Consider the following 27,598-nt stretch of genomic DNA (forward strand, 5'->3'; position numbering starts at 1 on the left):
CAAACACACTACTGAAGATTACACCACATGATTAATTCACAACAATGTCACAAAAACTTGGTGGCAGCAAATGAAACCTACCCTGTGTTGCACTCTCAGGGACACAGCATAGCCTGCATTACGGAAGAGGTCTACGGCATCCTGGTGCAGCAGGTTCTTTAGGTCTTGGCCATTGACCTGTCAAAAACAGCAAGGAAAAGTAGTGAGAGATACAGAATGTGAACTCTCATAAGTCAAAAGATTTACTTACATGTGACCACAGATTTAAAAACAGAGACAATTCCAAGGGCTAGGAGAAGGGGTAAAGTTACTTAGAACTCAGAGTAACTTTTTCATCTTCAAAGCTACTGGTCTTCCAGGTTACCACTCTATATCCTTTATAGTTTTAATCCCTGGCATGGCTGGGCCAGCTTCAGCTCTAGAAATTTAACTCTAGGAAGCTCTCCCACAATTTAGTTTGATGTGGTACAAATCGACTAGCCTCTTCTATTGTTCTTGTTCTATTCTGAACAATTTCCACTGATTCCATGGATATTCCTATCCTCCTCAAATTTACTAAAAACCATGTTTCTGTGATGATACAAACTCCTAAAAATGTTTTGGTGAAGCTGAGTCCTACCACCTAAAGCTAAGAGATGCGAAGGACTCTGCTATCAACACTTCTCAGTGTCAGGAGTGACACTGGCCACAAGCAATATCTAGCCTATGCTGTACTCAAGGGATATAGCGTAGCCCACCTTATGCAAAATCTCCATAGCTTTTATACCTGGCAATGGCAGCAAGAACATCTAATATATTTGGTAGGTTCTGTTCTATATCCTTTCATACATTATCACACTGAGTAATCACAATCCTATGAGGTAGACATTATTTTTATCTTGTTTCCACTGATGAAAAAAAAACAACTGAAGCCTAGCAAGGTTAGGTAATTTACCCAAAGTCATAGTAACTGTAGAAGCTAGGGCTAAGGGGTTTTATATCCTGGAAGGAAGACTAAAGTGCTCTTGCCTCTTACTGCTCCTTCTGCACTATTATTACTCCTCCACCCTGACTCACCAAGTATTCTTTCCTCTGCTGAAGCTCAAGTCATTTACTTATTCAACCTTCTCATCTTCCTTTCCCTTCTCCAAGAGGTTCGTAACTATCCCTCCAGTCTTTTCCCTGTCAATATTCTTACTGAATAACTCCACCAACAGTCTGGCCTTATTAACTGTCTACCTTTCCAAACTGAAGGATTTCAGCTCTATTCCATTCTAGTCACCAACTGTCATTAAGCCTTCCACTTCAACATTAGGCATGCTTCAGCTCTAATATCTCAAACTTTAAAAAAAAAAAATTCGTTCTCCATACTTCCTATACCTCTGAAAATTTCCTCTTCATCCTCATCAATGCCTTTTACACATCTAGGAGTTCCTACTATTTCAAAAAAGCTTTTGGAAAACCACTGGAATCCCTTATCATCATGATCTTCTACCATCTTTCCAGTCCTGGGCAACACACTGCATTTCCTTTCCTTGTCATCAGTGAGTTCAATATTCTGAGAGAAAGATACAGTCACATTTTCCACCACAGACCCATGCGAGCTGGCTTCTGCTGTATCTTTACAACCCTTCTTTCTCCCCAGTGAACTCCCTAATACATATGCAGTGGGTAGCTGTTCCCAAGACCTTTCCTACCATCAAACTCCAATTCCATCTCTTTTCTCAGCAGATTCCTATCTTAACTTTTCTGAGAATACTGAGAACTTATGACAAACATTCTCTCCATTTTCTTTCCTTTCCCCTTAAAGTTTCTTAATATCCTCTAGTGCTACTTTCTCCTTATTTCTTTTTTTAAAAAGAAATTATTTATTTATTTTTGGCTGTGCTGGGTCTTCACTGCTGCGTGGGCTACTCTCTAGTTGCAATGTGAGGGCTTCTCATTGCAGTGGCTTCTCTTGTTATGGAGCACAGGCTCTAGGGTGTGAGGGCTTCCCCAGTGGCTCAGCAGTAAAGAATCCGCCTGCAGTACAGGAGACGCACGAAATGCGGATTCAATCCCTGGGTCAGGAAGGTCCCCCGGAGGAGGAAATGGCAACCCACTCCAGTATTTTTGCCTGAAAAATCCCATGCACAGAAGAGGCTGGCTGGCTACAATGCCTGGGGTTGCAGAGAGTCAGACACAACTGAAGCTACTGAGCAGCAGGAGCATGGGCTCAGTAGTTTTGGCTCCCGGGCTCCAGAGCACAGGGTCAATAGTTGTGATACATGGGCTTAGTTGTTCCAACACATGTGGGATCTTCCTGGACCAGGGATCGAACCCGTGTCTCCTGCACTGGCAGGTGGATTAAATACCACTGAATCACAAAGGAGGCCCTGTTTCGGGTTTGTTTTTGTCAGTCTTTCTTCTTCCATTCCTCTCTTGCTCTCTCTTCCTGTGGTTCAATGACCGTCTTTAGTGTTGTGTTTGGATTGCTTTTTCTTTTTTTCTCGTGTGTGTGTGTGTGTGTGTGTGTGTGTGTGTGTGTGTGTGTGTGTGTGTGTGTGTGTGTGTGTGTGTGTGTGTGTGTGTGTGTGTGTGTGTGTGTGTGTGTGTGTATCTATTGTGGTTTTAGGGTTTGCTGTTCTCGTGAAGTTTTGATACAGCAGTCTACATGTGTAAAAGGTTGTTTTAAGTTTCTGGTATCTTCCCTGCTTCGAGAAGTTCCTTTAGCATTTGTTGCTGGGACGGCAAGTATAATCTTGGTCCTCACGTGAGTTTCCTTTTGCCAACAGGGAAGAAAGACATTGGGTGACATCAGGCAAAAGAAGAGCACAGGCCAATGATTTCTTTCAACCCTCCTAGTTCTCTAGAGGTATTCTAAGAGGTCAGTTACTCTAATTGCCTTAAAAAAATTAAAAAAAAAAAAAAAAGCCTTTTAGAAATGCAAAGGGATTTTCTTTTTTAAAGAACCATTTCTCATCCTTTACCCAAGTATGTGGGAGGTAAAACAGCTCCATAAAACTAATGATTCTTTCTCTGTTGACAAGTATACATCTCTCCACTCTAAAGCTGAATTTTCTTTCTAATATTTACTTTCTCTAAGTGTTTTTACAGATTCCAGTTCATACAGACTAACTTCCAAGTGCTGTAGATTTTAATCCTAAATATATGTGGAATCCACTCTATCGCAATCCTATTAGGTTGGTGCGAAAGTAATTGTGGTTCTACACTGTTGAAATTTGCCATTTGATATTGGGATACATTCTCAAATAAATGTGGTTAGGCTCTACATTATTTAAAGTGCATTTCTTGCTTTATGTTCTTTTAATAATGACTTATTACTTACTGTTTATATTTATTTTAGACTATAGAAATGACTGATGTTAAACAAACAGCAAATTCAAACAATTTTTTTATTTGAGTTCAAAATGGGTCATAAAGCAGTGGATACAACTTGCAACATCAGCAACACATTTGGCCCAGGAACTGCTGATGAACGTACAGTGCAGTGGTGGTTCAAGAAGTTTTGCAAAGGAGACAAGGACCTTGAAGATGAGGAGTGCAGTGGCCGGCCACTGGAAGCTGACAACAACCAACTGCGAGCAATCAGAGAAGCTGATCCTCTTACAACTACACAAGAAGTTGTCCTAGAACTTAATGTCAACCATTCAAGGTCATTAGGCATTTGAAGCATATTGGAAAGGTGAAAAAGCTTGATAAGTGGGTGCCTCATGAGCTGACCAAAAAACAAAAAAACCGTCATTTTTGAAGTGTTGTCTTCTCTTATTGTATGCAACAAAACAAACCATTTCTCGGACTGTGACATGTGACAAAAAGTGGATTTTATATGACAACTGGCAATGACCGGCTCAGTGGTTGAACTGAGAAGAAGCTCCAAAGTACTTCCCAAAGCCAAACTTGCACGGAGAAAAGGTCATGGTCACTGTTTGGTGGTCTGCGGCCAGTCTGATCTGGGTGAAATGATTACATCTAAGAAGTATGTTCAGCAAATTGATGAGATGCACCGAAAACTGCAATGCCTGCCTCTGGCATCGGTCCACAGAATAGGCCCAATTGTTCTCCATGACAATGTCCAACTGCTCATCACATAACCAATGCTCTAAAAGTTGAACGAATTGGACTATGAAGTTTTGCCTCATGGGCCATATTCATCTAACCTGTCGCCAATCGACTACCCTTCAAGTATCTCAGCAATTTTTTGCAGGCAAAATGCTTCCACAACCAGCAGAGGCAGAAAATGCTTTCCAAGAGTTCATCGAATCCCAACGTACAGATCTTTACCCTACAGAATAAAAAAACTTATTTCTCATTGGCAAAAATGTGTTGATTGTAATAGTTCCTATTTTGATTAATAAAGATGTGTTTGATCCTAGTTATAATGATTTAAAATTCATGGTTTGAAACTGCAGTTACTCTTGTACCAACCTAATAATATAAACCAAAGGTTCTCAGAATATGGTCTCAGGACCAGCAGCATTAACTTGGGAATTTGTTAAAAGTGCAATTTATTAGGCCCCATTCTAGTAATCTGGTGATTATGAAGTTTGAGTTAGCTTTAACCTAAATTGCTTGAAGCTTTCTTCTACTTACCCTACTTAATCCATAGTCTATGCATCCACAGACTCCATCAATGGTTTTCCATTTATTGGAGTAGTGATTTTTCAAAGACAGGTCTGTTGACCCATTACAAAAGATAGTGAAGTCAATCCAGTGGGTCAAGATTAGAATTCAATTTTAAATAAGAGAAATAGTTTTAAATAAGTGAAATTAGAGAACACAACATATCAAAATGCATCACATACAGAAGAGATAGGTATTATTTTGTTTAATTTTGCTTATGTGTGTGTGCGTGCATTTCCCATTACAGGTCATAATTTGAACGTTTGAAAAACACTTGCCTATAGCTGTGCTTCTCAAAATTTATCCACAGGCTGTTTCCTGGGACTCTGCATTTGTAAAAACTCCCAGGTGATGGGCAGATGGTCCTTGGACCTCACTTTTACTACCAAGAGCTATTCAACTGAGAAATCTTAGAATACTGCTAAACTTGTTACTTCAGTTTCTTTAACTCATGGTATTGTAAGTTGTATTAAACTTGAGATATGATAGATTTGCAACATGCTAGAAAATTTTGTTAACTGAATGATCAGTGTTAAGATTGTGGTATTCTAGTTAACTGATGGGGAGTTATATGATTTTTTGCTTTAACTATGGCTATTATCAGTATTTAAAAATGAGTTTCCCATTTCCTGCCTTAGAAAAGGAGTAAACTGAGTTAAAATAAGACTTCTTGGATGATTAATCATTTTGGATGGCATTAAGATAATCTAACATTTAGGATAATGTTAAGAGTTACTGGAGTGCTAACTATAGGATAATATAAATGCAGATGTGTAAGATACAGAGAAAGAATGGGTTCAATTTAGTAAGCACTGACCTCAGATTATACTCTGGATAATTTAATTCTTCCCCCAAATCTTGAAATGAATTACAATTTGGGGGAAGGGATCCTCTTTTTTTATTAAAGGAAAAAAAAAAAAAGATTATCTAGTTCCAATTAATCAAGTCAAACCAAAAAAGTCAGTTATGTTATAATTCATTCCTAATATTCTGCATTTGCAATAAGCTCCTAGGTGATAGAGCTTCATTCACGGAGCAACTAGCTTACTAGATGCTTACTCTGTGCCAGCTACAGGCATACACGGTACTAACAGAGATGAGAAAACAAGGACTTTTCCTTCGAGGTACTCTGTCTAAAGGATCCTGCATATTTCAATGTCTCTGTAACTGACTGGATGCGAGTTTCTAGTTTCCAACTGATCTCCTAAGTGAAAAGTGAAAGTGTTAGTTGCTCAGTCGTGTCTCACTCTTTGTGACCCCACTGCAGTAGCCTGCCAGGCTCCTCTGGCCATGGAATTCTCCAGGCCAGAATACTGGAGTGGGTAGCCATTCTCTTCTCCAGGGGATCTTCCTGGCTCAGGGATCAAACTCATCTCCTGCATTGCAGGCAGATTCTTTACCATCTGAGCCACCAGGGAAGCTTTAAACTAATAGTCAATAATTATCCACATGAAATCGAAGTCATTGAACGATACTTCTATTAGTTACCAAAAATGAATATGTACTAAGGAAAGGACATATTCTTAGTCTGATTACCTAGCACCAGAAACAGTCGGAGCAAATTTTACAACATGGAAAAATAACCATGTGAGGAAAATATGGAAGCCCTTAAAGAACAAATGGGAATATGGGCCAATAAATAATTTAGCATCACTTTATAGAGACTCCAAAGTTAATTATAAATGAGCACTTAAGTACATCAAAGAGATAAAGCAAGCTCAAGAACAGGTGGAACCATTTAATGGTTAATGCCTAATAAATACACTTAAGGATACAGAGGGAACAGGATGGTGAGGCAATGTTTCTTAAGAAATGGGATCTAGAATTTAAATTTTGCAGCACACTCTTAGAAGGGGAACTGGAGACAAAGAATGTAGCCCTGGATAGAACCGAGAACATGCTGGCCTTTTCTTCTTCTATAAGCTCCATCTTTTCTTCGGTCTTCTCTATTTCTCTCAGTATCTGTCTCATGATGAAGGCAAAGAATAAGAGGGGCCCTGTGGTGAGGGTGACTGCATTCCCTGAGGTATGGTGAAGTAGGGAAGAGGGTTGTTGCTGTGGTTAGTCACTGAGTCGTGTCTGACTCTTTTGCAACCCCATGGACTGTAGCCTGCCGGGCTCCTCTGTCCATGGGATTTCCCAGGCAAGAATACTGGAGTGGGTTGACATTTTCTTCTCCAGGGGATCTTCTCAACTCAGGGACTGAACCCACATCTCCTGCATTGGTAGGCAGATTCTCTACCACTGAGCCACCAGGGAAGCCCAAACAATAGTGAGATACCACGGTTGCTCAGTTGCTAAGTCATGTCCAACTCTTTGAGACCCCATGCACTGTAGCCCAGCAGGCTCCTCTATCCATGGAATTTTCCAGGTACAAATATTGTCTTATATTTTTGCCTTTTGTTTGCCTGGCATTTTCTCCTCCCTTCTTTCACATACCTTTTCCTTACCTGGCCAGAATGTAAACTTGAATCATTCTTTGGAATATGTCTTATATATATTTGTAATGTTTTATATCTTGCAAGAGATCTTTGTAATACATTTTTTGTATTTCGATAAAGTAAAGTCCTCTTTGCTATAAATTTTAAAGACAAATGAGCTGAGTTTTTTAGACATCTACTTTTCTCTTCCTTGACATTTATCTCCTACCATATCTTTTAAAAAAACTTGAGTGGCCTTCCAGTAATTTCTTTTCTCTCTGAAGTGATGGTTCACATACGAAAGGCTCCTTATCTTGGCTCAGGTCTAATAAATTCTCTCACATTGAGGTGTATGTCCCGTTGTTCTATCATTTTACTGTTAACAGGAAAGACTAATTTCAGTTTTTATATAAAACCATACATAAACTCTACTACTAATTCACCATGCAACTTTCTCTTTAGGATAAAGAACCCCAGCTCCTCATTTATCTTTTAGGAGGCAATATAGTATATGGGTTAAGAGTAGAGGTTCCAAATTTGCAGACCAAGTCCTTTGCCATCTACTAGTTACATGACCTTGGGCAAGCTGTTTGACATCACCAAGCTTCCTTAGCTGCAAAATATGCATAACAATTATACCCACCTCATAGGGTTGCTATAATATTAAATAAGTTTAAAGTTCTCAGTATACTGCTTGGCATAGAATGCTCAAAACTTTTAACTAGTCTCATTTTTCAATGATTTATCTTTAACCAAAGCTTTTTGAATAATGACTCTCTTCTTAACCCTACTTTTCAAGTCCCTCTTCACCATGAAGCCTAGTTCCCAGTATTTTGAAGAGAATGCAGTTATGTGTCAAAATATTAAACTGCAGAGTTTCTAACTACATGCTACACTTTAATCTTAACAACCCATTCTCAAGTTTTCCTTAACACATCACTCAAGTTGACTTCATGTTTTTATTTTTTTAGAATGTCATTTTCCTGGGAGCAATAAGAAATAACCTGCTTCTAAACTTAGGCAGATTATCACTGCCTTTATCGCACAGATTAATAAACAGGGCCTAGGAGACAGTAAAGAGGCAAAACAATCAGTGAGAAGGATTAAAATGGGGTATTACCATCCATGATGCTATTACTTATATTCTAGATCAGCCAACCTTTCCGGGTGTTCATAAATTTCTTAACTTGTTCATTTGTTAGATATATATTAAGTACTGTGCTAGAATATAAACGGTTAAAAAAAGATGTAGTCTGAGCCCTTGAGGAACTTCCAGAAAATAATAAAATCAGTGGTTACCATGTAGTCAGTGCCCTCTTAGAGACATTAGCAGGGTGAAGTGGGAGCATGGTGGACAGATAACCAAATCAGACTGCATTCCAAATTTCATCTTAATAATGAGTTTAAAAAGGTCTTTGAGTCTAAAAGGACACAATTCCTACCTTCCTCTTTTGTCTCCAATTTTGGAGTAAAAGAAGACACACTTTAGTGTTTAATCAACAAAAGGAAGTAATAAAAGTATAATAAAAGAACCAAAAAATGTGAGTTTTAAGTCCCTTTCCCACACCACTCACTCACATTCTGGATTTAATTTGCCTTCTCCGTTGAGTGAGGTACTATCCTCCATGCTCGATGGCAGGGCTGGAAAAGATGACTGATCAAGGTCCTTCTGACCAAACTCTGCAATCTGGATACAGTAAGTCCCCTACATACGAACGTTTAAAGGTGCAAGTACGTGTTTGAATGTCCAGTCACGTAAGGCCTGATGAAACTGCAGCTTGCCCTCCACCTCCTAGAGCTGAGGACCCTTCAGCTCTATCCTCTCCCACCTCTTCTCCCTCCTCCGATAACTCTGCCGCCTGTTCACTCACTGCCAGTCCCTGTACGCCAGCTGTTGTACTCCTCTACTTCTCAAGGGACTGGACTGTAAAATTCAAAATGTTTCATTTTCTGTTTTTAATGCGTTGTTTGTGTGAAAAGTATTATAAACCTATTACAGTACAGTACTATGTAGCCAATCGTGTTAGCTGCGTACCGAGGCTCACTTTGTTGGACTTACGAACAAATCAGCCTTATGAACTCACTCTCAGACTGGAACGCATTCGTCTGTGAGGGAATTACTGTATTTCCAGATCCAAAAAGGCAGGCAGGAATCTTCCCAAGGAAGGGGTTGGGAGTAGGCACGAGGGTCTAAGGAGCCAGGCACAGTGAAGGAGGAAGAAGCCAGTTCTCACCGAGAGGATCTTATCACCCTCCTGGAGCCGCCCATCCAGGGCCGCAGCCCCGTTCTCTTTGATGCGGCTGACGAAGATGCCACTGTCATTGGAGACATACTGCTGATCTGTCCCACCGACGATGTTGAAGCCCAGCCCTAAGAAAATCATGGAGGAGTTGTAAAGGAGATAGGGGTGAAGAAGGATGAAAGAGGTTAAAGAAGATAAGGAGAAAGAGAAAGGAAAGGCCTTGTGGCAGGGGTAGGGGTTAGGGAGTGGTGGTGGGGGGTAAGCGGGGTGGGGAAGTCCAGACTGTGACGTAGCTGGTGGCTAGTAATGGGCAAGGTCAGTGATTAGAATCACTAACAGAGGTTAAGAGTACCCAGAGTTACTCAATCAGACCAGGCAGGGCTAAAAATACAAACACAGTGATCAACATGGTTAGTTGAATACAAAAAGAAAAAAATATATTTTTCCAAAGTCATTAGCACTGTGATGGCTCAGAGTAAGTGGTTAATAAATATCACCTGTCATTATAATGACATGAAAGGCTCTGAGAAGTCCTGCAGGAAAGCACCCTGCTCAACTTTAGCTCAGCCTCTCCCCACCCTAGCTGCTTACAAGATGCATCGTTGCAGAGAATGTATTTGTCATCAGTCTACACTGCTTCCTGAAAGCCATGACAGCCTCAGCCCCCCGACCCCCACCCCCGAGAGGAGAATCAGGGCAGAAACCCAGGCCTCTTGGCTCTGAGCTCTAAGCTCTTTCTTGCTTGTATGATATCTCTTACCCCAAAAGAACTTCTCCCAACCAATAAACAAAAGAATTAGGAGCCATTCTCCCAGGCTCCCAAGACTAAGTATTTCACATTTGGATTCTTTAGCACTTAGTGGTCAGCATTGCAGACCACAGGCAGTTAAGGCAATTCTAAGATGTGCTGCTCATATTTGATTTAGATTCTGTTGATAGCATTTGGAGGATCCAAAATCTTGACTTTCCTGCTTAGAAGAAGCAATGCCTTTAACTAGTTGGCAAATGAACTGTTCCTTATTGAGAGGGAGATTCTTAAACAAACCTTCCCCTGTGTATTTCTCCCAGCCTTCAGAAGAGTTTGTGTATGGTGGTGCTCTGGAAGAAATGGCCTTGGAAGTTCATTTATTTTTTTCTATTTTGAACTGAGGTGGTGGCACAAAAATGTAACTGATGCTTCATGACAGGACTAAACCAACAAATTTATTCTTTCTTTTTATGCCATGAGTGCAAACAACTACATCCTTGGGTATAGTGACTGTCAAGTTTTATTCACTGTGTGTGTGTTAAGTTGCTTCAGTCGTGTCTGACTCTTCACGACCCTATGGACTGTAGCCCACCAGGCTCCTCTGTTCATAGGATTCTCCAGGCAAGAATACTGGAGTGGGTTGCTATGCCCTCCTCCAGAGAATCTTCCCAGAATCCGCGTCTTATTTACTATAGATAACTAATAACCTATTGATTAGCAACTACCCATTTCCTGCTCTTTCTAGCCCCTGGCAACCACCATTCCATTCTTCACTTCAATGAGTGATTTTATTTTAAACAGGTACAAAATTTCAGTTTTGCAAGACGGAAGTTCTGGAAATTTGATGTACAACATTGTGCCTACAGATAACAAAAGCCTTATTAGATATTTAAGACTCTGTTGAGAGTAGATCTCATTTAAGTGTTCTTACCACAATAAAATAAAATTGAATTTAAAAAAATAAAAAAAAATGACTACCAAGGTACTATTTCCAAGGACCAAACAATAAGTTGTGGGAAGGGCTTCATTTTACAAAACTATTGTTATATGGTTTCTATCTATGCAATAGAGAAAAGCCACTTTTTATCTATGCAATAAAAAGAAAAGAAAGAAAATAGGGCCTTCTTTACATGCGGTGCTGTAGAATTCAAAGACACAGTGCAAAGAGAAAGGAGATATGAAACAATGGAAAAACATGTATCTGGCAGCACAACTGGAAAAATACAGCCATAATCACTAGTCTACTACTGGTTTCAACAGAACACAGATACTTAACGGGATGAGATGAAAGCCTAAGTGAACCTTATCGTATTAACATACGCACTAGCAAATCAATCTATGATTTGAGGAAACACATGGCCAACGAAAGCAGCAGCAGGAAATGTCTAATTGAAATAGCCCACCTCCTGTACAGAGTATCTGCAGCTAGAGAATGAAAAGGATACATAATACAAAGAACTTCCACTGGAAGATGACTACTTCAACTTCTTTAAAGGGTAGATTATAAAAATTTTAAGTTACTAAATGGTTTCTCTCAGAAAACTCTTAATTTTTATCATAGTGGGTAGAAGGTAGTGGAAAGGGGATGGGAGGCAGTTCAGATCAGATGGAAAGGTAGGTGGAGCTTGATTATAAAAGGCTCTGAAATACCTTTAAGACCCTGACAGGTTTCAGCAAGGTGCGCTGAGGCCAATCAGCCTCTCTCAGTACTAGGAGAAACAATCTGGAGAATATTTTTCAGTGAAATCCAATATCCTCACCAAACAATAGAGCTGCCTCTGGGAATCTTGGGAATAGGAAGTATATGTTATGTAGCTGAATGTAACACAGTAATTAGAAAGAAAAAGGACTCTGCTACTGGGTATTTAAAACTACAGAATAGTGATTAAAAAAGAAGAGTGGGGAAAAAATCTTCCCCAAATTTTCTATATACAAACAAGTATAGTCTACTCCTTCCCCCATCACAATATATAAGCATATTTATAATGCCACGCTTATTGCTACTTCAATTGTAAATGAACCACACCACTTAATATGAGAACTTCTAACTTCTATGAGACTAACAAGAAGTCTCTTTCTTCAGCTACAACATTTACAAACTGAACTTACCTTTAACTTGAAGCGTCGCTGCAATAAATAGGAGCCTCTGAAGCACTGAGGAGCAATATTAACAATTTAAGCCTGGGCTCCATGGATACATACATAATCCTCAATCAACTTATTCATTATTGATCATTTACTATATGTTAGGCATTGCATTATATTCCGAGGAAGACATAAAGCTAAACTGGACAGTCTCTGCTTCAACAACAAATAGAAATATACCCTTTTTCCTGTCCCTCTTAGAGTCTGCAAAAGTAAATTAAAGTCAGACGACCTGGCCACCAGTTCAACTCCATAACTTATCCAATATGTGGACTAAAACAAGTCAGTGTACCTTTGATCCTCAGCTGCTTCTTCTGTAACCTAAGGATTATAAATTCTGTCCTCTCTAACTCAAAAAGTAGGGTCCAATAACATAAAGTCTGAAAAAATCCTTTATAAACTATATAGTAGTTGCTACATGGAGTAGCTCCTTTAAAAGTAGTTGCCAATAAAACTGTAGTGCCTGCTACACGCCCAAACTAGATAGTCTGATGGAGAAACGATGAATGAACATAAAGTACAAATGTGAAAAATCCTGAAATAAAGGAAGACAGATTAAAATGTCCATCCATCTATTAATAGGATAAGACTGAACTGTGGAACTCAATAAACTTTCATCCTTATGGAAATTAAGGCTGTCTATTACCTGTGACCCAGACATCTCCTTCACTGAGTAATTTCTAGCAATGGTAGTATTAAAAATATTCAATAATCAAGCCAGTACATGCACCAACCAGATGTCAGCTGGAAACAATCAGAATGGGAAGGTCTATCCTAGTATACAACTGATGATTATTGGCTCCGTCTAAGGAAAATCTTCCATAAATAGGGTGGACCACATATCTTGGTTTGCCAGGGAATCTTGATAGACACATACTGTCCCAGTGCAATTAAAATAGTCCCTTTCAATTTTAAAAGCATCTCAGTTTGGACCAATGTGATCATTTTATCAAGGGTAATGTAAGAATATATTAATTGCTGCATGTTTTGTGGTAGTGAGGAACTGACGGCAATTTAGGTGTTCATCCTTTGGGGAACAGGTAACCAAGAAAAAACTAAAACATAGATACACTGAATGATCATACACAAAGTAACAGTTTTAAAATGTAATGTTGATATTAATAGTATGTGTGTATGCACGCTCAGTCATGTCCAACTGTTTTGTGACCCCATGGACTGCAGCCTGCCAGGCTCCTCCGTCCATGGGATTTCCCAGGCAAGAATACTGGAGTGGGTTGCCATTTCCCTCCCCAATTAACAGTAAAAAATCTTCTTAAAAACATGTCTATGCGGAACAGTGTTACCTATTTACAAAAATGTATACATATTTAAGACACATTATCTGTGAGGGAGGGATAGAAGATAAAGCTTAGGAATGAAAACCAAAAGGGACTTTGAACCTACTGATGAGGACAACATACTATGGAGCTGAAGTTGCTGTCGTTCAGTCGCTTAGTCCTGTCTGACTCTTTGCAACCCCAGGGAAGCACACCAGGCTCCCTGTCCTTTACCATCTCCTGGAGCTTGCTCAAACTCATGTCCATTGAGTCGGTGATGCCATTCAACCATCATGTTCTCTGTCATCTCCTTCTCCTCCTGCCTTCAACCTTTTCCAACATCAGGGCCTTTTCTAACGACTTGTCTCTTCACATCAGGTAGCCAAAATATTGGAGCTTCAGCTTCAGCATCAGTCCTTCCAATGAATATTCAGGACTGATTTCCTTTAGGATGGACTGGCTTTATCTCCCTGCAGTCCAAGGGACTCGCAAGAGTCTTGTTCAACACCACACTTCAAAAGCATCAATTCTTCGGTGCTCAGCCTTCTTTATGGTCCAACTCTCACATCCATACATGACGACTGGAAAAACCACAGCTTTGACTATACAGACCTTTGTCAGCAAATGTCTCTGGTTTTTAATATGCTCTCTAGGTTTGTCAAAATTTTCTTCCAAGGAGCAAGTGTCTTTTAATTTCATGGCTGCAGTCACCATCTGCAGTGATTTGGGAGCCCAAGAAAATAAAAATAAAATAAAATTAATAAAAACAACAAATAGATTGTTTCCCCATCTATTTTGCCATGAAGTGATAGGACGAGATGCCATGATCTTAGTTTTCTGAATGTTGAGCTTTAAGCCAGCTTTTTCAACTCTCCTCTTTCAATATAGAGGCTCTTCAATTTCTCTTCGCTTTCTGCCATAAGGGTGGGGTCATTTGCATATCTGAGTTTACTGAAATTTCTCCCTGCAATCTTAATTCCAGCTTGTGCTTCATCCAGCCCGGCATTTCGCATGATGTACTCTGCATCTAAGTTAAATAAGCAGGGTGACAATATATATAGCCCTGACATAATCCCTTCCCAATCTGGAACCAATCTATTGTTCCATGTCTGGTTCTAATTGTTGCTTCTTGACCTGCATACAGATTTCTCAGAAGGTAGGTAAGGTGGGCCGGGTATTCCCCTCTCTTGAAGAATTTTCCACAGTTTGTTGTGATCCACACTTTTCACTTTCACGCATTGGAGAAGGAAATGGCAACCCACTCCAGTGTTCTTGCCTGGAGAATCCCAGGGACGGCGGAGCCTGGTGGGCTGCCGTCTATGGGGTCGCACAGAGTCGGACACGAATCAAGCGACTTAGCAGCAGCAGCACACAGTCAAAGGCTTTGGCGTAGCCAATGACGAAGTAGATATTTTTCTGGAATTCTTTTGCTTTTTCTATGATCCAACGAATGTTGACAATTTGATCTCTGGTTCCTCTGCCTTTTCTAAATCCAGCTTGAACATCTGGAAGTTCTCGGTTCACATACTGTTGAAGCCTGGCTTGGAGAATTTTGAGCATTACTTTGCTAGAGTGTGAGACGAGTGTAATTGTGCGGTAGTTTGAGCATTCTTTGGCATTATCTTTCTTTAAGATTGGAATGAAAATTGACCTTTTCAAGTCCTGTTGCCACTGCTGAGTTTTCCAAATTGGCTGGCATATTGAGTACAGCACTTTCACAGCGTCATCTTTTAGGATCTGAAATAGCTCAACTGGAATTACATCACTTCCACTAGCTTTGTTCATAGTGATGCTTCCTAAGGCCCACTTGACTTCACATTCCAGGATGTCTGGCTCTAGGTGAGTGATCACACTATCAGGGTTATCTGGGTTTTTAAGATCTTTTTTTGTATAGTTCTTCTGTGTATTCTTGCCACCTCTTCTTAATATCTTCTGCTTCTGTTAGGTCCATACCATTTCTGTCCCTTATTGTGCCCATCTCTGCATGAAATGTTCCCTTGGTATGTCTAATTTTCTTGAAGAGATCTCTAGTCTTTCCCATGGAGCTGAGAGGTATTAATTAATTCAGTACTTGGCATCTACTATCCAAAAGCAGTTAAGGGGAGAGGGAGAAAGAAAAAGACGGGGACTCAATAGACTTTTTAAAAAGTGAGTAAATGAAGACATACTCCATAGTGAACCCTGGTTATAAGGCACCAATAAATTTTTAAAATGTTATCAAGATTAAAATGGATTGCTTGGTCTCTAATTTGGAGGAGAAGTCTAAGCACAAAAATGTACGGGTGGCATAAGAATGACACTATCATACGACTGGGAGAGAAAGAAAGTGTGTCTAGTTTAAGAGCTTTGTAAAATGAAACAAGAAATGCCTTCCTGGGGCCTCTTCCTGTCTCCAGGTCTGGATCTTGAGCTTGTTTACAAATAAGAGCAGCAGCAACTAATAGTTATTAAGTGTTTACCAGGTATAATGCCATGCACTCTACATACATTATCCCATTTAATCTCCCCAATATACACATGGAGAGGTTATCACTCACACTTTACAGATGAACTTAAAAGGGTAAGGCATGAAGAGATTAAGTAACTTTTTAAAAGGTAACACAGCTAATTCTTTGTAAAGCTCAGACACTAAGTTAGGAAGTTTGATTGCTAAGTATAAGTTTTAAACCATTTTGCTATGTATCTTTGTAGAAAATATGAACAACTGCATTAGAAAAAAAGTTTGCATAAATCAACTTATTTTGGGGGCTGGCTTGAATAAGCAATGTTGGGATAATGATTGTAGAACAGTCCTCAAGTATAATATATTCCAAAGGAAGAATTGGTTATTCTTGAGTTGTTACCTCAGTCAGGATCCCTATTGCTTACTATCGTGACAGAGAAGGGAAAATCTTTCATTTCATTCAGATGCTTCTCTTTAAAATCTAAACATTGTAAAGTAAAAGGGCAGTGATTCACAATCTGTTATTCTGGAAAAAAATAATTCATTAAAATGAAACAAAATAGTCCATTAACACCAATGATGGTGGCCACATGTTGAGTTATGAACACTAGATGAACAAATACTCTACCTTCCCCCTATCTACCTGAGGGTTTTTCTATCCCAAGATAATCTCAATAAATTTCCCTAGATACCAGTCAAGCTCTATTGGTCACACAACCCACTATTCATTTAATCATTTCATGGCAAAATATATGTAGCATAAAATCAAGCTCTAATGGACAAACAACTAACTGTTTGTTTAAAGGTAAAATATATGCAACACAATATTTAACATTTTAACCACTTTAAAGAGTATGATTCAGTGACATTAAGTACATTCACAATGTTGTGCAACCATCACCATTGTCCATATCTGCAACTTTTTCATCATATCAAAGAGAAGTCTCCATCCATTAAAAATAATGTCTCACTCTCCCCTTCCCCTGGTCCCTGGTAACCTTTATTATACATTCTGTCACTGTGCGTTTGCCTATTCTATATACCCCATATAAGTGGAACTATACAAATTTGTTCATTGTGTCTTGCTTATTCCACAAAGTATGTCTTCCAAATTCATTCATGTTGTACAATCTATCAGAATTTCATTCCTTTTAAAGGATGAATAATGTTCCATTGTATGTACATACCACGTTTTGTTTAGTCAACTGTCAGTGGACATTTGGTTGTTTCCATATTTTTGCTATTGTGAATAATGCTACTATGAACACGGGTATACAAGTGTCTGAGTTTCTGCTTTCAATTCTTTTGGGTATATATCTGGAATTGAATTGTTGGATCACATGGTAATTGTATGTTCAACAATTTGAGGAACTGCCCAGCTGTCTTCTATCATAGAGGTACATTTTACATTCCAAAAAGCATTGCCCATGGGTTCCAATTTCTCCACATCCTCATCAATGCTTATCATCATTTGGGGGGGGGGTTGGGGTAATAGTTATTTTGATTAATGTGAAGTGGTATCTCAGTGTGAGTTGGATTTGGATTTCCCAAAGGCTAGTGATGTTAAACATCTTTTCACAAGTTTATTGTCCATTTATGTATCTTCGTTAAAGAACTGTCTCAAGGCCTTCACTTATTTTTGAATGAGGTTGTTTTAAGAGTTCTTTATGTATACTGGTATTAATTCAGTACCAGATACATGATTTGCAAATATCTTCTCCCATTCTGTGGGTTATCTTTTACTCTGTTTATAGTCTCTTTTGAGTCATAAAATTATTAATTTTGCTAAAACCCAATTAATTTTTTTCTTCTGTGCCTGTGCATCTGCTGTCACATTAACAAGATCAGTGAATCCAATGTTATAAAAAATTTTCCCTTATCTTTTCTTCTAAGAGTTTAGTCTCAGCTCTCATATTCAAGTAGTTGATCCATTTTTAGTTCATTTTTGCACACAATGTAAGGCAAGGATCCAAATTCATTCTTTTGCATGTGGATATCCAGTTTTCCCAACATAATTTGTTGAAAAAACTGTCTTTCCACTCACTGAATAGTGGTGGTACCCTTTCAAAAATCATCTGACCATAAATGAGGAGGCTTATTTCTGGGTTCTCTATTCTACCCTACAGCTCCATACATCTGCTCTTATGTTAGCACCACAGTGTTTTGAATATTGTAGTTTTCAGTAAGTTTTGAAATCAGGAAGTTGTGACTCCCTTAACATTGTTCTTTGTTTTCAAGATTGCTTTGGCTATTAGGGGGTCCTCTGAGATTTTATATGAGTATTAGGATGGGATTTTTGTGTTTCTGTAAAAAGGCAGATGAGATTTTGATAAATACTGAGTTTGTAGATCACTTTGGATAGCATTGTCTATCATGAACAATTGTCACTTTAGCACTGTCACATAGCATTGCCACTTTAACAATATTAACTCTTCTAATCCATGAACTTATTTAACTTATATGCAGAGTACATCATGAGAAATGCTGGGCTGGAAGAAGCACAAGCTGGAATCAAGATTGCTGGGAGAAATATCAATAACCTCAGATATGCAGATGATACCACCCTTATGGCAGAAAGTGAAGAGGAACTAAAAAGCCTCTTGATGAAAGTGAAAGAGGGGAGTGAAAAAGTTGGCTTAAAGCTCAATATTCAGAAAACTAAGATCATGGCATCTGGTCCCATCACTTCATGGAAAATAGATGGGGAAACAGTGGAAACAGTGGCTGACTTTATTTTTCTGGGCTCCAAAATCACTGCAGATGGTAACTGCAGCCATGAAATTAAAAGACACCTACTCCTTGGAAGTAAAGTTATGACCAACCTAGATAGCATATTTAAAAGCAAAGACATTACTTTGCCAACAAAGGTCCGTCTAGTCAAGGCTATGGTTTTTCCAGTGGTCATGTATGGATGTGAGAGTTGGACGGTGAAGAAAGCTGAGCGCCGAAGAATTGATGCTTTTTCACTGTGGTGTTGGAGAAGACTCTTGAGAGTCCCTTGGACTGCAAGGAGATCCAACCAGTCCATCCTAAAGGAGATCAGTCCTTGGAAGGACTGATGTTGAAGCTGAAACTCCAATATTTCGGCCACCTCATGCGAAGAGTTGACTCACTGGAAAAGACTCTGATGCTGGGAAGGATTGAGGGCAGGAGGAGAAGGGGACGACAGAGGATGAGATGGTTGGATGGTATCACTGACTCAATGGACATGAGTTTGGGTAAACTCTGGGAGTTGGTGATGGACAGGGAGGCCTGGTATGCTTCGATTCATGGAGTCACAAAGAATTGGACACGACTGAGCGACTGAACTGAACTGAACCCACCAACATGGAATATCTTTCCACTTATTTACACCTTTAATTTCTTTCAGTCAAATTTTGTAGTTTTCAATGTACAATTTATTGTCTCATTAGCTATCTGTAAGTATTTTATTATCTTTAATGCTATTATAAATAGAAATGTTTAGTTAACATCCTTTTCAAATTGCTCATGTATGGAAACTCAACTAATTTTGTGTTGATTTTGTACCTTGCAACTTTGCCAAGTTTGCTATTAATTCTGGGTTTTTTTGGTGGAGCCTTTAGGATTTTTTACACATAAGACTGTACCATTTGTGAACAGAGACAATTTACTTTTTCTTTTCCAATCTGTATGCCTTTCTTTTTCCTGCCTAACTGTTCTGGATAGAATTTCCAACACCATGTTGAACAGAAGTGGTGAACCCAAGCATACTGTCTTGTTCCAGATCTTAGAAGAAAAGTTTCTTATACCAAGTATGACATATCCATAGATGGATTCTTCATATATGACCTCTGTCATGTTGGGGAAGTTTCCTTCTATTCCTACTTTGCTGAGTGTTTTTAACATGGGAAGGTGTTTAACATGGAAAGGAAATTTTCTCAAATCGTTTTTCTGTATGTTGGGATGATAACGTGGGCTCTTTGTGGTTCATTCTATTAACATGTTGCATCATACCAGCCGGGTTTCTTATATTGAACCATCTTTGCATTCTTGGGATAAACTGCACTTTGTCACAGTATATAATCCTCTTAAAAGGCTCCTGAATTAAAACCATGTAGCTCTGTGATCACCACAGCTTTCTGGAGAAAATTTTTGAGTGACTACCACAAGGTGTAAGGCCCAAACTGAATCCAGCAGCTTCACTGGTTGGATGAAATGGGGATCAGAGTTTGGGGAGGGTGAGGCTGCTGGAAGTTACAAGGCAAAGTTCTGGAAAGGAGGAAGCTAGACCAAAAAAAAGTGAGTACAAGAGAGAGTGCCAGGTATCCGCATGAGTCTACTGAGAGGCCATGTATACATTAAGGGAAACTCCACAAGGCTAGACAAATAAAAACTAGTAACAGCCTGAGCAATTCTCAAAAGTTAACACAAGGTAGAGAGACCTTTAACCAACCAGAATCAAAATCTTCAGTGATATACTAGGAAATTCAGTGGCAACCCACTTAGAACATTTGGAGGGTTCAACTATCCCTGAAGTGAATGCTACTTTAGATTCACCCTGGAAAAGTTTACACACAGACCTAAAGAGGTGAAACTGATCTGCAAGTTACTTAACTGCCTACCAAAACAAATTCCACAATGTAATACTAGAATTGTTAATGCAACAAAACAAAATGCAGACATTGAGCAATGTAATCAGTCACAACATCCAAAATCTAATTAAAAACTTTTAACATGCTGAGAAGAAACCAAAGGTCCATAAAGTCAAAGCTATGGTTTTTCCAGTAGCCATGTATGGATGTGAGAATTGGACCATAAAGAAGGCTGAGGCTGAAGAATTGATGCTTTCGAACTATGGTGCTAGAGAAGACTCTTGAGAGTACTTTGGACAGCAAGGAGATCAAATCAGTCAATACTAAAGGAAATCAATCCTGAATACTTCAGCTGAAGCTGAAGCTCCAATACTTTGGCCACCTGCCGTGAAGAGCCGACTCACTGGAAGAGACCCTGATGCTGGGAAAGACTGAGGGCAGGAGGAGAAGGAGGCAACAGAGGATGAGATAGTTGAATGGCTTCATCAACTCAATGGACATTAGTTTGAGCAAACTCCAGAAGATAGTGAAGGACAGGGAAGCCTGGCATGCTGTAGGCCATGGGGTTGCAAAGAGTTAGACATGACTGAGTGACTGAACAACAAGGAAAGAAAACATGACCTAGAATCAAGAAAAAAAATTGGTCAAGAGAAAGAGAATCAGAAATATGAAACTAGCAGACAATGATGTTTAAAAGGCTATTACAACTATGTGAAAATAAAGGAAGTGAAACATGAGAAAATGCAAGTTTTTTCCCTCAAATATTGAAGTTGCCTTCATTTTGAGCTGATTTTTGTGTGTGGCGTAAAACAGGAGTCCAGTTCCATTCTTTAGCATTCACTTTTTCCAACATCACTTATTGAAGATATAAATGATTCATTTATCATTCCTCCACTGTAGTCTCAGCTCCTCTGTCACAGATTAATCGATCATATGCATATGATCAATTTACTCTCTGGACTCTCCTGTTCTATTGATCTGTGTGTAAAACTGGAAGCTTTTTTAAGAAAACGAAACTAATAAGTTTAAAAACTACATATCTGAAAGGAAAAATCCACTAGATGTGAATGACAGCAGATTTGATACCACAGGAGAAAAGATAAGTGAAAAGATAAGTTTAAGGAAACCACAGTAACACATGAGATAATGGCACATGGTTTAATATACATGTAACTACAGTTCCAGAAGGAGAAGAAGAAAGGGAGATAGAAAAAATGTCTGAAGAAAACAACTGGCTCAAATTTGATGAAAATATAAACAAATCTGAGAAGTTCAAACTCCAATCAGGATAAATACAAAAGAAAACAAACACACACACACTAATACATATCTTAGTCACATTGCTCAAAACCAGGTATAAAGAGAAAATTTTAAAAGCAGTCAGAGGGAAAAAGGACATAGTAAGTATAAAGACATGACAGACTCAACAGATGAGTTTGAGCAGTGAGATGACGAAGGACAGGGAAGCCTGGCATGCTGCGCTGCAGTCCATGCGGTCACAAAGAGCAGGACAGGACTGAGGACTGAGCAACAACAAAGTACAAAGGAGTCAAGATAAGAATGACAATAGACTTCTCCTTAGAAACCATGCAAGCCACAAGTCAATGAAGCATCATCTTTAAAATTTTAAAAGAAAAATACAAATTAACTTATAATTCTATGTCTAGTGAATACAGCCTTCAAAAGTAAGGCAAAATAAACACTTTTTCAGAAAAACAAAAGCTGACAGAATGTGACATATCACATTTATACTATGATAAACATTAAAGAAGTCTGTCAGGCAAAAACAAAATACGCAACAGAAGCTTGGATATGAAGGAATGAACACCACTGGAAATCATAAATATATGGGTAAATGCACCTTAAAATTAAACGGACGAACACAGATATACTAAGCAGCTGGACTGGTCCCATGAATGTAATAAAAAGTAAACTTTAGAATAAGGAAAATTACAAGGGATAATAAGGGACATTTCCTGATTTTAAAAAAAGGAGTCAATTCACGAAAAGACATTAAAACACTAGATACGGATGCACCGATAACAGAACTTGAATATCAATGAAACAAGAACTGAAATGAGAAAAAGGCAAATCAAAAAAGACTTGCAGGATTTTCCTGGTGGTACAGAGGATAAGAAACCGCCTGCCAATGTAGGGGACATGAGTTCAGTCCCTGGTCTGGGAAGATTCCACAGGCCATGGAGCAACTAAGCCCACGCACCACAACTACTAAGCCCACGATCTAGAGCCCAGGGGCCATTGCTACTGAAGCAACTACTGACCTCATGTGCTGGAAGTACTGAAGCCCAAATGTGTAGAGCCTGTACTCTGCAACAGAAGCCACTGCAATGAGAAATACATGCACCACAACTAAAGAGCAGCCCCTACTCATTGCAACTAGAGAAAGCCCATGCACAGCAATGAAGACCTGGTGGAGCCATAAATAAATAAAACTTTTTTAAAAAGGACTTGTAGATTTCAACATTTCTCCCTCAGTAATTGACAGAACAAATAAACAGAAAAGTCAGTAAAAATATGGAATCTTTGAACAACACTAAGAACGAACTTAATCTAATTTACATTTGCAGAACAACATACTCAGCAACTGTAAAATAAACATCCTTTTGTAGCGCACAGGAAATGTTCACAAAGATTGATGGTAGGTCAATAAAGTAAGTCCAATAAATTTCAAAAGACAGAACTGAATTAGAAATCGATAAAAATAACTATATTAATCTTCTTGGGCTGACATAACAAAATACCACAGACTGAGTGACTTAGAAGAAATTCTATTCTGGAAGCTTAGGAAGTCTAAGATCAAGGTACCAGCAAGACAGATTGCATTCTAAGGCCTCTTCTCTTAACTTGTAGGGGGCCACCATCTTGCTCTTGCTCCTATGACTTCTTTGTATATGCACAAGGACAGAGTGAGCTCTCTGGGTCACTTTCTCTAAGGACACTAATTCTATAATATCAGGGCCCCATCATTATAACTTCATTTAATCTTAATTACTTCAATAAAAGGGCCTGTCTCCAAATACAGTCACATTAGAGCTTAGGGTTTCAGTATATGAATTTTCAGTTCAGTTTAGTTCACTTGTCGCTCAGTAGTGTCCGCCTCTTTGCAACCCCATGAACTGCAACACGCCAGGCGTCCCTGTCCATCACCAACTCCCGGAGTCCACCCAAACCCATGTCCATCGAGTCAGTGATGCCATCCAGCCATCTCATCCTCTGTCATCCCCTCCTCCTCCTGCCTTCAATCTTTCCCAGCATCAGGGTCTTTTCCAAGGAGACAGCTCTTCGCATCAGGTGACCAAAGTATTGGAGCTTCAGCTTCAACATCAGTCCTTCCAATGAACACCCAGGACTGATCTCCTTTAGGATGGACTGGTTGGATCTCCATGCAGTCCAAGGAACTCTCAAGAGTCTTCTCCAACACCACAGTTCAAAAGCATCAATTCTTTGGCGCTCAGCTTTCTTTACAGTCCAACTCTCACATCCATACATGACCACTGGAAAAACCATAGCCTTGACTAGACAGACCTTTGTTGGCAAAGTAACATCTCTGCTTTTTAATATGTTGTCTAGGTTGGTCATAACTTTCCTTCCAAGGAGTAAGCATCTTTTAATTTCATGGCTGCAATCACCATCTGCAGTGATTTTGGAGCCCCCCAAAATAAAGTCAGCCACTGTTTCCCCATCTATTTGCCATGAAGTGATGGGACCAGATGCCATGATCTTAGTTTTCTGAATGTTGAGCTTTAAGCCAACTTTTTCACTCTCCTCTTTCACTTTCATCAAGAGGCTCTTTAGTTCTTCTCCACTTTCTGCCATAAGGGTGATGCCATCTGCTATCGGAGGTTATTGATATTTCTCCCAGCAATCTTGATTCCAGCTTGTGCTTCCTCCAGCCCAGCGTTTCTCATGATGTACTCTGCATATAAGTTAAATAAGCAGGGTGACAATATACAGCCTTAACGAACTCCTTTTCCTATTTGGAACCAGTCTGTTGTTTCATGTCCAGTTCTAACTGTTGCTTCCTGACCTGCATACAGGTTTCTCAAGAGGCAGGTCAGGTGGTCTGGTATGCCCATCTCTTTCAGAATTTTCCATAGTTTATTGTGATCCACACAGTCAAAAGCTTTGGCATAGTCAATAATGCAGAGGTAGATGTTTTTCTGGAACTCTCTTGCTTTTTTGATGATCCAACGGATGTTGGCAATTTGATCTCTGGTTCCTCTGCCTTTTCTAAAACCAGCTTGAACATCTGGAAGTTCACGGTTCACGTATTGCTGAAGCCTGGCTTGGAGAATTTTGAGCATTACTTGACTAGCATGTGAGATGAGTGCAATTGTGCAGTAGCTTGAGCATTCTTTGGCATTGCCTTTCTTTGGGATTGGAATGAAAACTGACCTTTTCCAGTCCTGTGGCCACTTTTGAGTTTTCCAAATTTGCTGAAATAATTTGTTCAAATAATTGAGCAAAAAATATGACTACACTCCCCTACTTCTCACACTTCTCCAGAGAATAGACTATTATTTAGCACTAAAAAGAAATGGACTATCAAGCCATGAAAAAACATGGGGAACCTTAAATGCATGTTACTCAGTGAAAGATGCCAGTCTGGAAAGGCTACATATTGTATGATTTTCACTGTATGAAACTCTGGAAAAGGCAAAACTATGGAGACAGTAAAAAGATGAGTGGTTACTAGGGTTGGGGGAAGAGAGGGCTGTATAGATGTAGCATAGAGGATTTAACGTAGTGAAAACACTCTGTATGATACTGTAAGGATGGACATATGTCATTCTACACTTGTCCATTTCTGTAGAAGGTACAACACAAAGAGTGAACTCTAATGTGAACCACTGGACTTTGGGTATTTACAGTGAGTCAGTGTAGGTTCACCAACTGTAACAAACACTGTTGGGGGGGGATGTCAATAACGGGGAAGGCTATGCATATGTGGCTTCCCTGGTAGCTCAGTCAGTAAAGAATCTGCCTGCAATGCAGGAGACCTGGGTTCAACTCCTGGGTGGGGAAGATCCCCTGGAGAAGGAAATGGCCACCCACTCTAGTATTCTTGCCTGGAGAATCCCACGGACAAAGGAGCCTGGCAGGCTATAGTCCATGGGGCCATAAGAGTCGGACACAACTTAGTGACTAAACCACCATGCATATGTGGGGATGGGGGATATGGAAAATCTCTTTACCTTCTTCTCAGTTTTGCTATGAAACAAAAATTGCTCTAAATAAATAAAGTCTTAATTAAAAAAAAATAATAATTACCACCTCCCTGCTTTTGACACTTTTACACATAAGTGTTCCATGTCTCCATGATTTTCAATGTCCTCTTCCTTTTGCCTCTGGAGAAGGAAATGGCAACCCATTCCAGTATAATTGCCTGGAGAATCCCATGGACAGAGGAGCCTGGCAGGCTACAATCCATGGGGTTGCAAGAGTTGGACACCACTCAGCGACTAAACCACCACATTCCTTTTGCCTAGAAACACACTTCACTGAAATGAGTGGTTTAATTAACTCTTTACTGCAATAATAAGTTCCAATGATGAATAAAGTTGCTATAAACATCCATGTGCAGGGGATTGGCTTTTGTTTATTTTTCTATATCCTGTCCCACACAGTACCCAGTACACCTATGGACTTCAGTTGGTGTTAAGTTTCTGTTAAACCATTGGAAATAACACTCAAGGCAGGAATTCCTAACATTTCTAATTCTGGGGAAATGAAGCAAGGTTAAAAATGTCTCTGTTAAAAAGCCTCCAGCAGGCTTTTTAAAAGAGCCTGGGGAGAAAAAAAAAGGCACAAAAGAAAGGAAACACAGGAAGGAAAGCCCAATGTTCCTAAAACGCCCGTGAGATAGGTTACCCTGCCTTTCCTAGATGACTCAGCTCTTACCCTAGTAAAGTCTATCTTCTACACAGCAGCAGTAATGACAGGCACCATTAAATTAATTAAATGAGTTATTTTTGGCAAACTGCTTAGACAAGTACCTGATACAGAATCAACATCATTTGTAAAACAAAACAAAATAAAACCCCATTTAATTCTCACAAAGACTCTGAGTGGGTACTATTAATACCCTCATTTTCAAGAAATCAAGGTATAGAGAAGTGAGGTAACCTGCCCAAGCACACGTAGCTAGCAATGCAGGCATTCTGGCTCTTAATCACTATGCTCAGCTACCCACTGCAATTACATTAAAATTCAGTTCTCTTTTGTATCCACAGTGCTGGGCACAGAAACCTGCCCTATTGTCATTGCTCAATATATGTGCAGACAGAAAGAAGGATTCAAATAAGTGACTCAAGAGGTTAACAATGAGGCATCTTTTCACTCAAAACTATTATATTCTCTGGAGAAACTCTGGTCCAAAGATAAAATATGTCACTTTTTATTTGTTACTTCTCCCAAAAGAGAATAACAAGCGTGCATGACAAACAAGGAGAGAATAAGGGAAATCTTAAATCTCAAAGGAACAGAAAGATGATACAGCAACAAAAAAATGTACTGTGCTCAACTCAGTCCCTCTCCATCCTGGTGCCTCCTCTGATGGAAGCAACAAAGAATATGGCCTATGTGAATGAAAAAAATATCGCCTACAACATCAGTAAACAAAGGTTGCTGCAGCCATCAAGCCATCACATTACAGCCGCCCCCGAAGATGAACCTTGAACAAACTCAGGATTGAGACAGGATGCCTGTCAACAAGCAGTCAGCCACTGCTTGGCCGTCTCCAATGAGGTACCCTGAGGAGATTCAGAGCAAGATACAGGATACTGGCCCTATAGAGCTCAGGTGCATATCAAAGGAATGACTTCAATGAGCCCAGACTTTTGCATCACCCCATATACAGAAGAAAAGAGGCGGTGGCTCAGAAGGATGGTGGGGGGGCGGGGAGGGTGGGGACTCCGCCTGCAATGCAGGAGACCTGGGTTCGAGCCACAAAGAAAAGCTCTAAATTCATTAATTTGAGATGTCTGGTTTTCTTAACTTAACAGTAATCTTTTGATGCTCTGATCTACCTGGTCTTTGTTGCAAAAACTCCTGTATATCCTGGCTCCTCCCTTACCTCTTTGGAGCAGACTGAGAGCTACCTGAGAGGCTTTGCCCTGGCCTTAAGTCCTCAGTTCTATCTGCCAA

At 39.5% G+C, this 27,598-nt stretch overlaps 1 protein-coding gene and 1 long non-coding RNA gene across 5 annotated transcripts in view; both read right to left on the bottom strand.

Moving 5' to 3' along the window:
• The window catches only part of SYNJ2BP (synaptojanin 2 binding protein), a 46,776-nt gene that overhangs the window by 13,246 nt on the left and 5,932 nt on the right, over positions 1–27,598 (bottom strand). For all 4 annotated transcript variants that reach the window (XR_014059214.1, XR_014059215.1, XM_081508856.1 and 1 more), the window contains exons 2-3: positions 9,257–9,393; positions 82–177 (exon numbers count right to left, since the gene is read on the bottom strand). Coding sequence is in view for 2 of the 4 variants with exons in the window: in XM_081508856.1 (XP_081364982.1) it covers positions 82–177; positions 9,257–9,393 (233 nt within the window). In the remaining 2 variants the exon portion in view is untranslated. The remainder of the gene's footprint in view (positions 1–81; positions 178–9,256; positions 9,394–27,598) is intronic.
• Positions 2,455–6,954, bottom strand: LOC145513226 (uncharacterized). Its single transcript, XR_014059216.1, has 2 exons — positions 6,756–6,954; positions 2,455–5,915 (listed from the first exon to the last, which is right to left on the bottom strand). It is a non-coding gene; the product is annotated as an uncharacterized LOC145513226 (long non-coding RNA).

Source organism: Giraffa tippelskirchi, chromosome 7 (assembly GCF_054371585.1).
Source record: "Giraffa tippelskirchi isolate mGirTip1 chromosome 7, T2T-mGirTip1v1.2.pri, whole genome shotgun sequence".
NCBI lineage: Eukaryota > Metazoa > Chordata > Mammalia > Artiodactyla > Giraffidae > Giraffa > Giraffa tippelskirchi.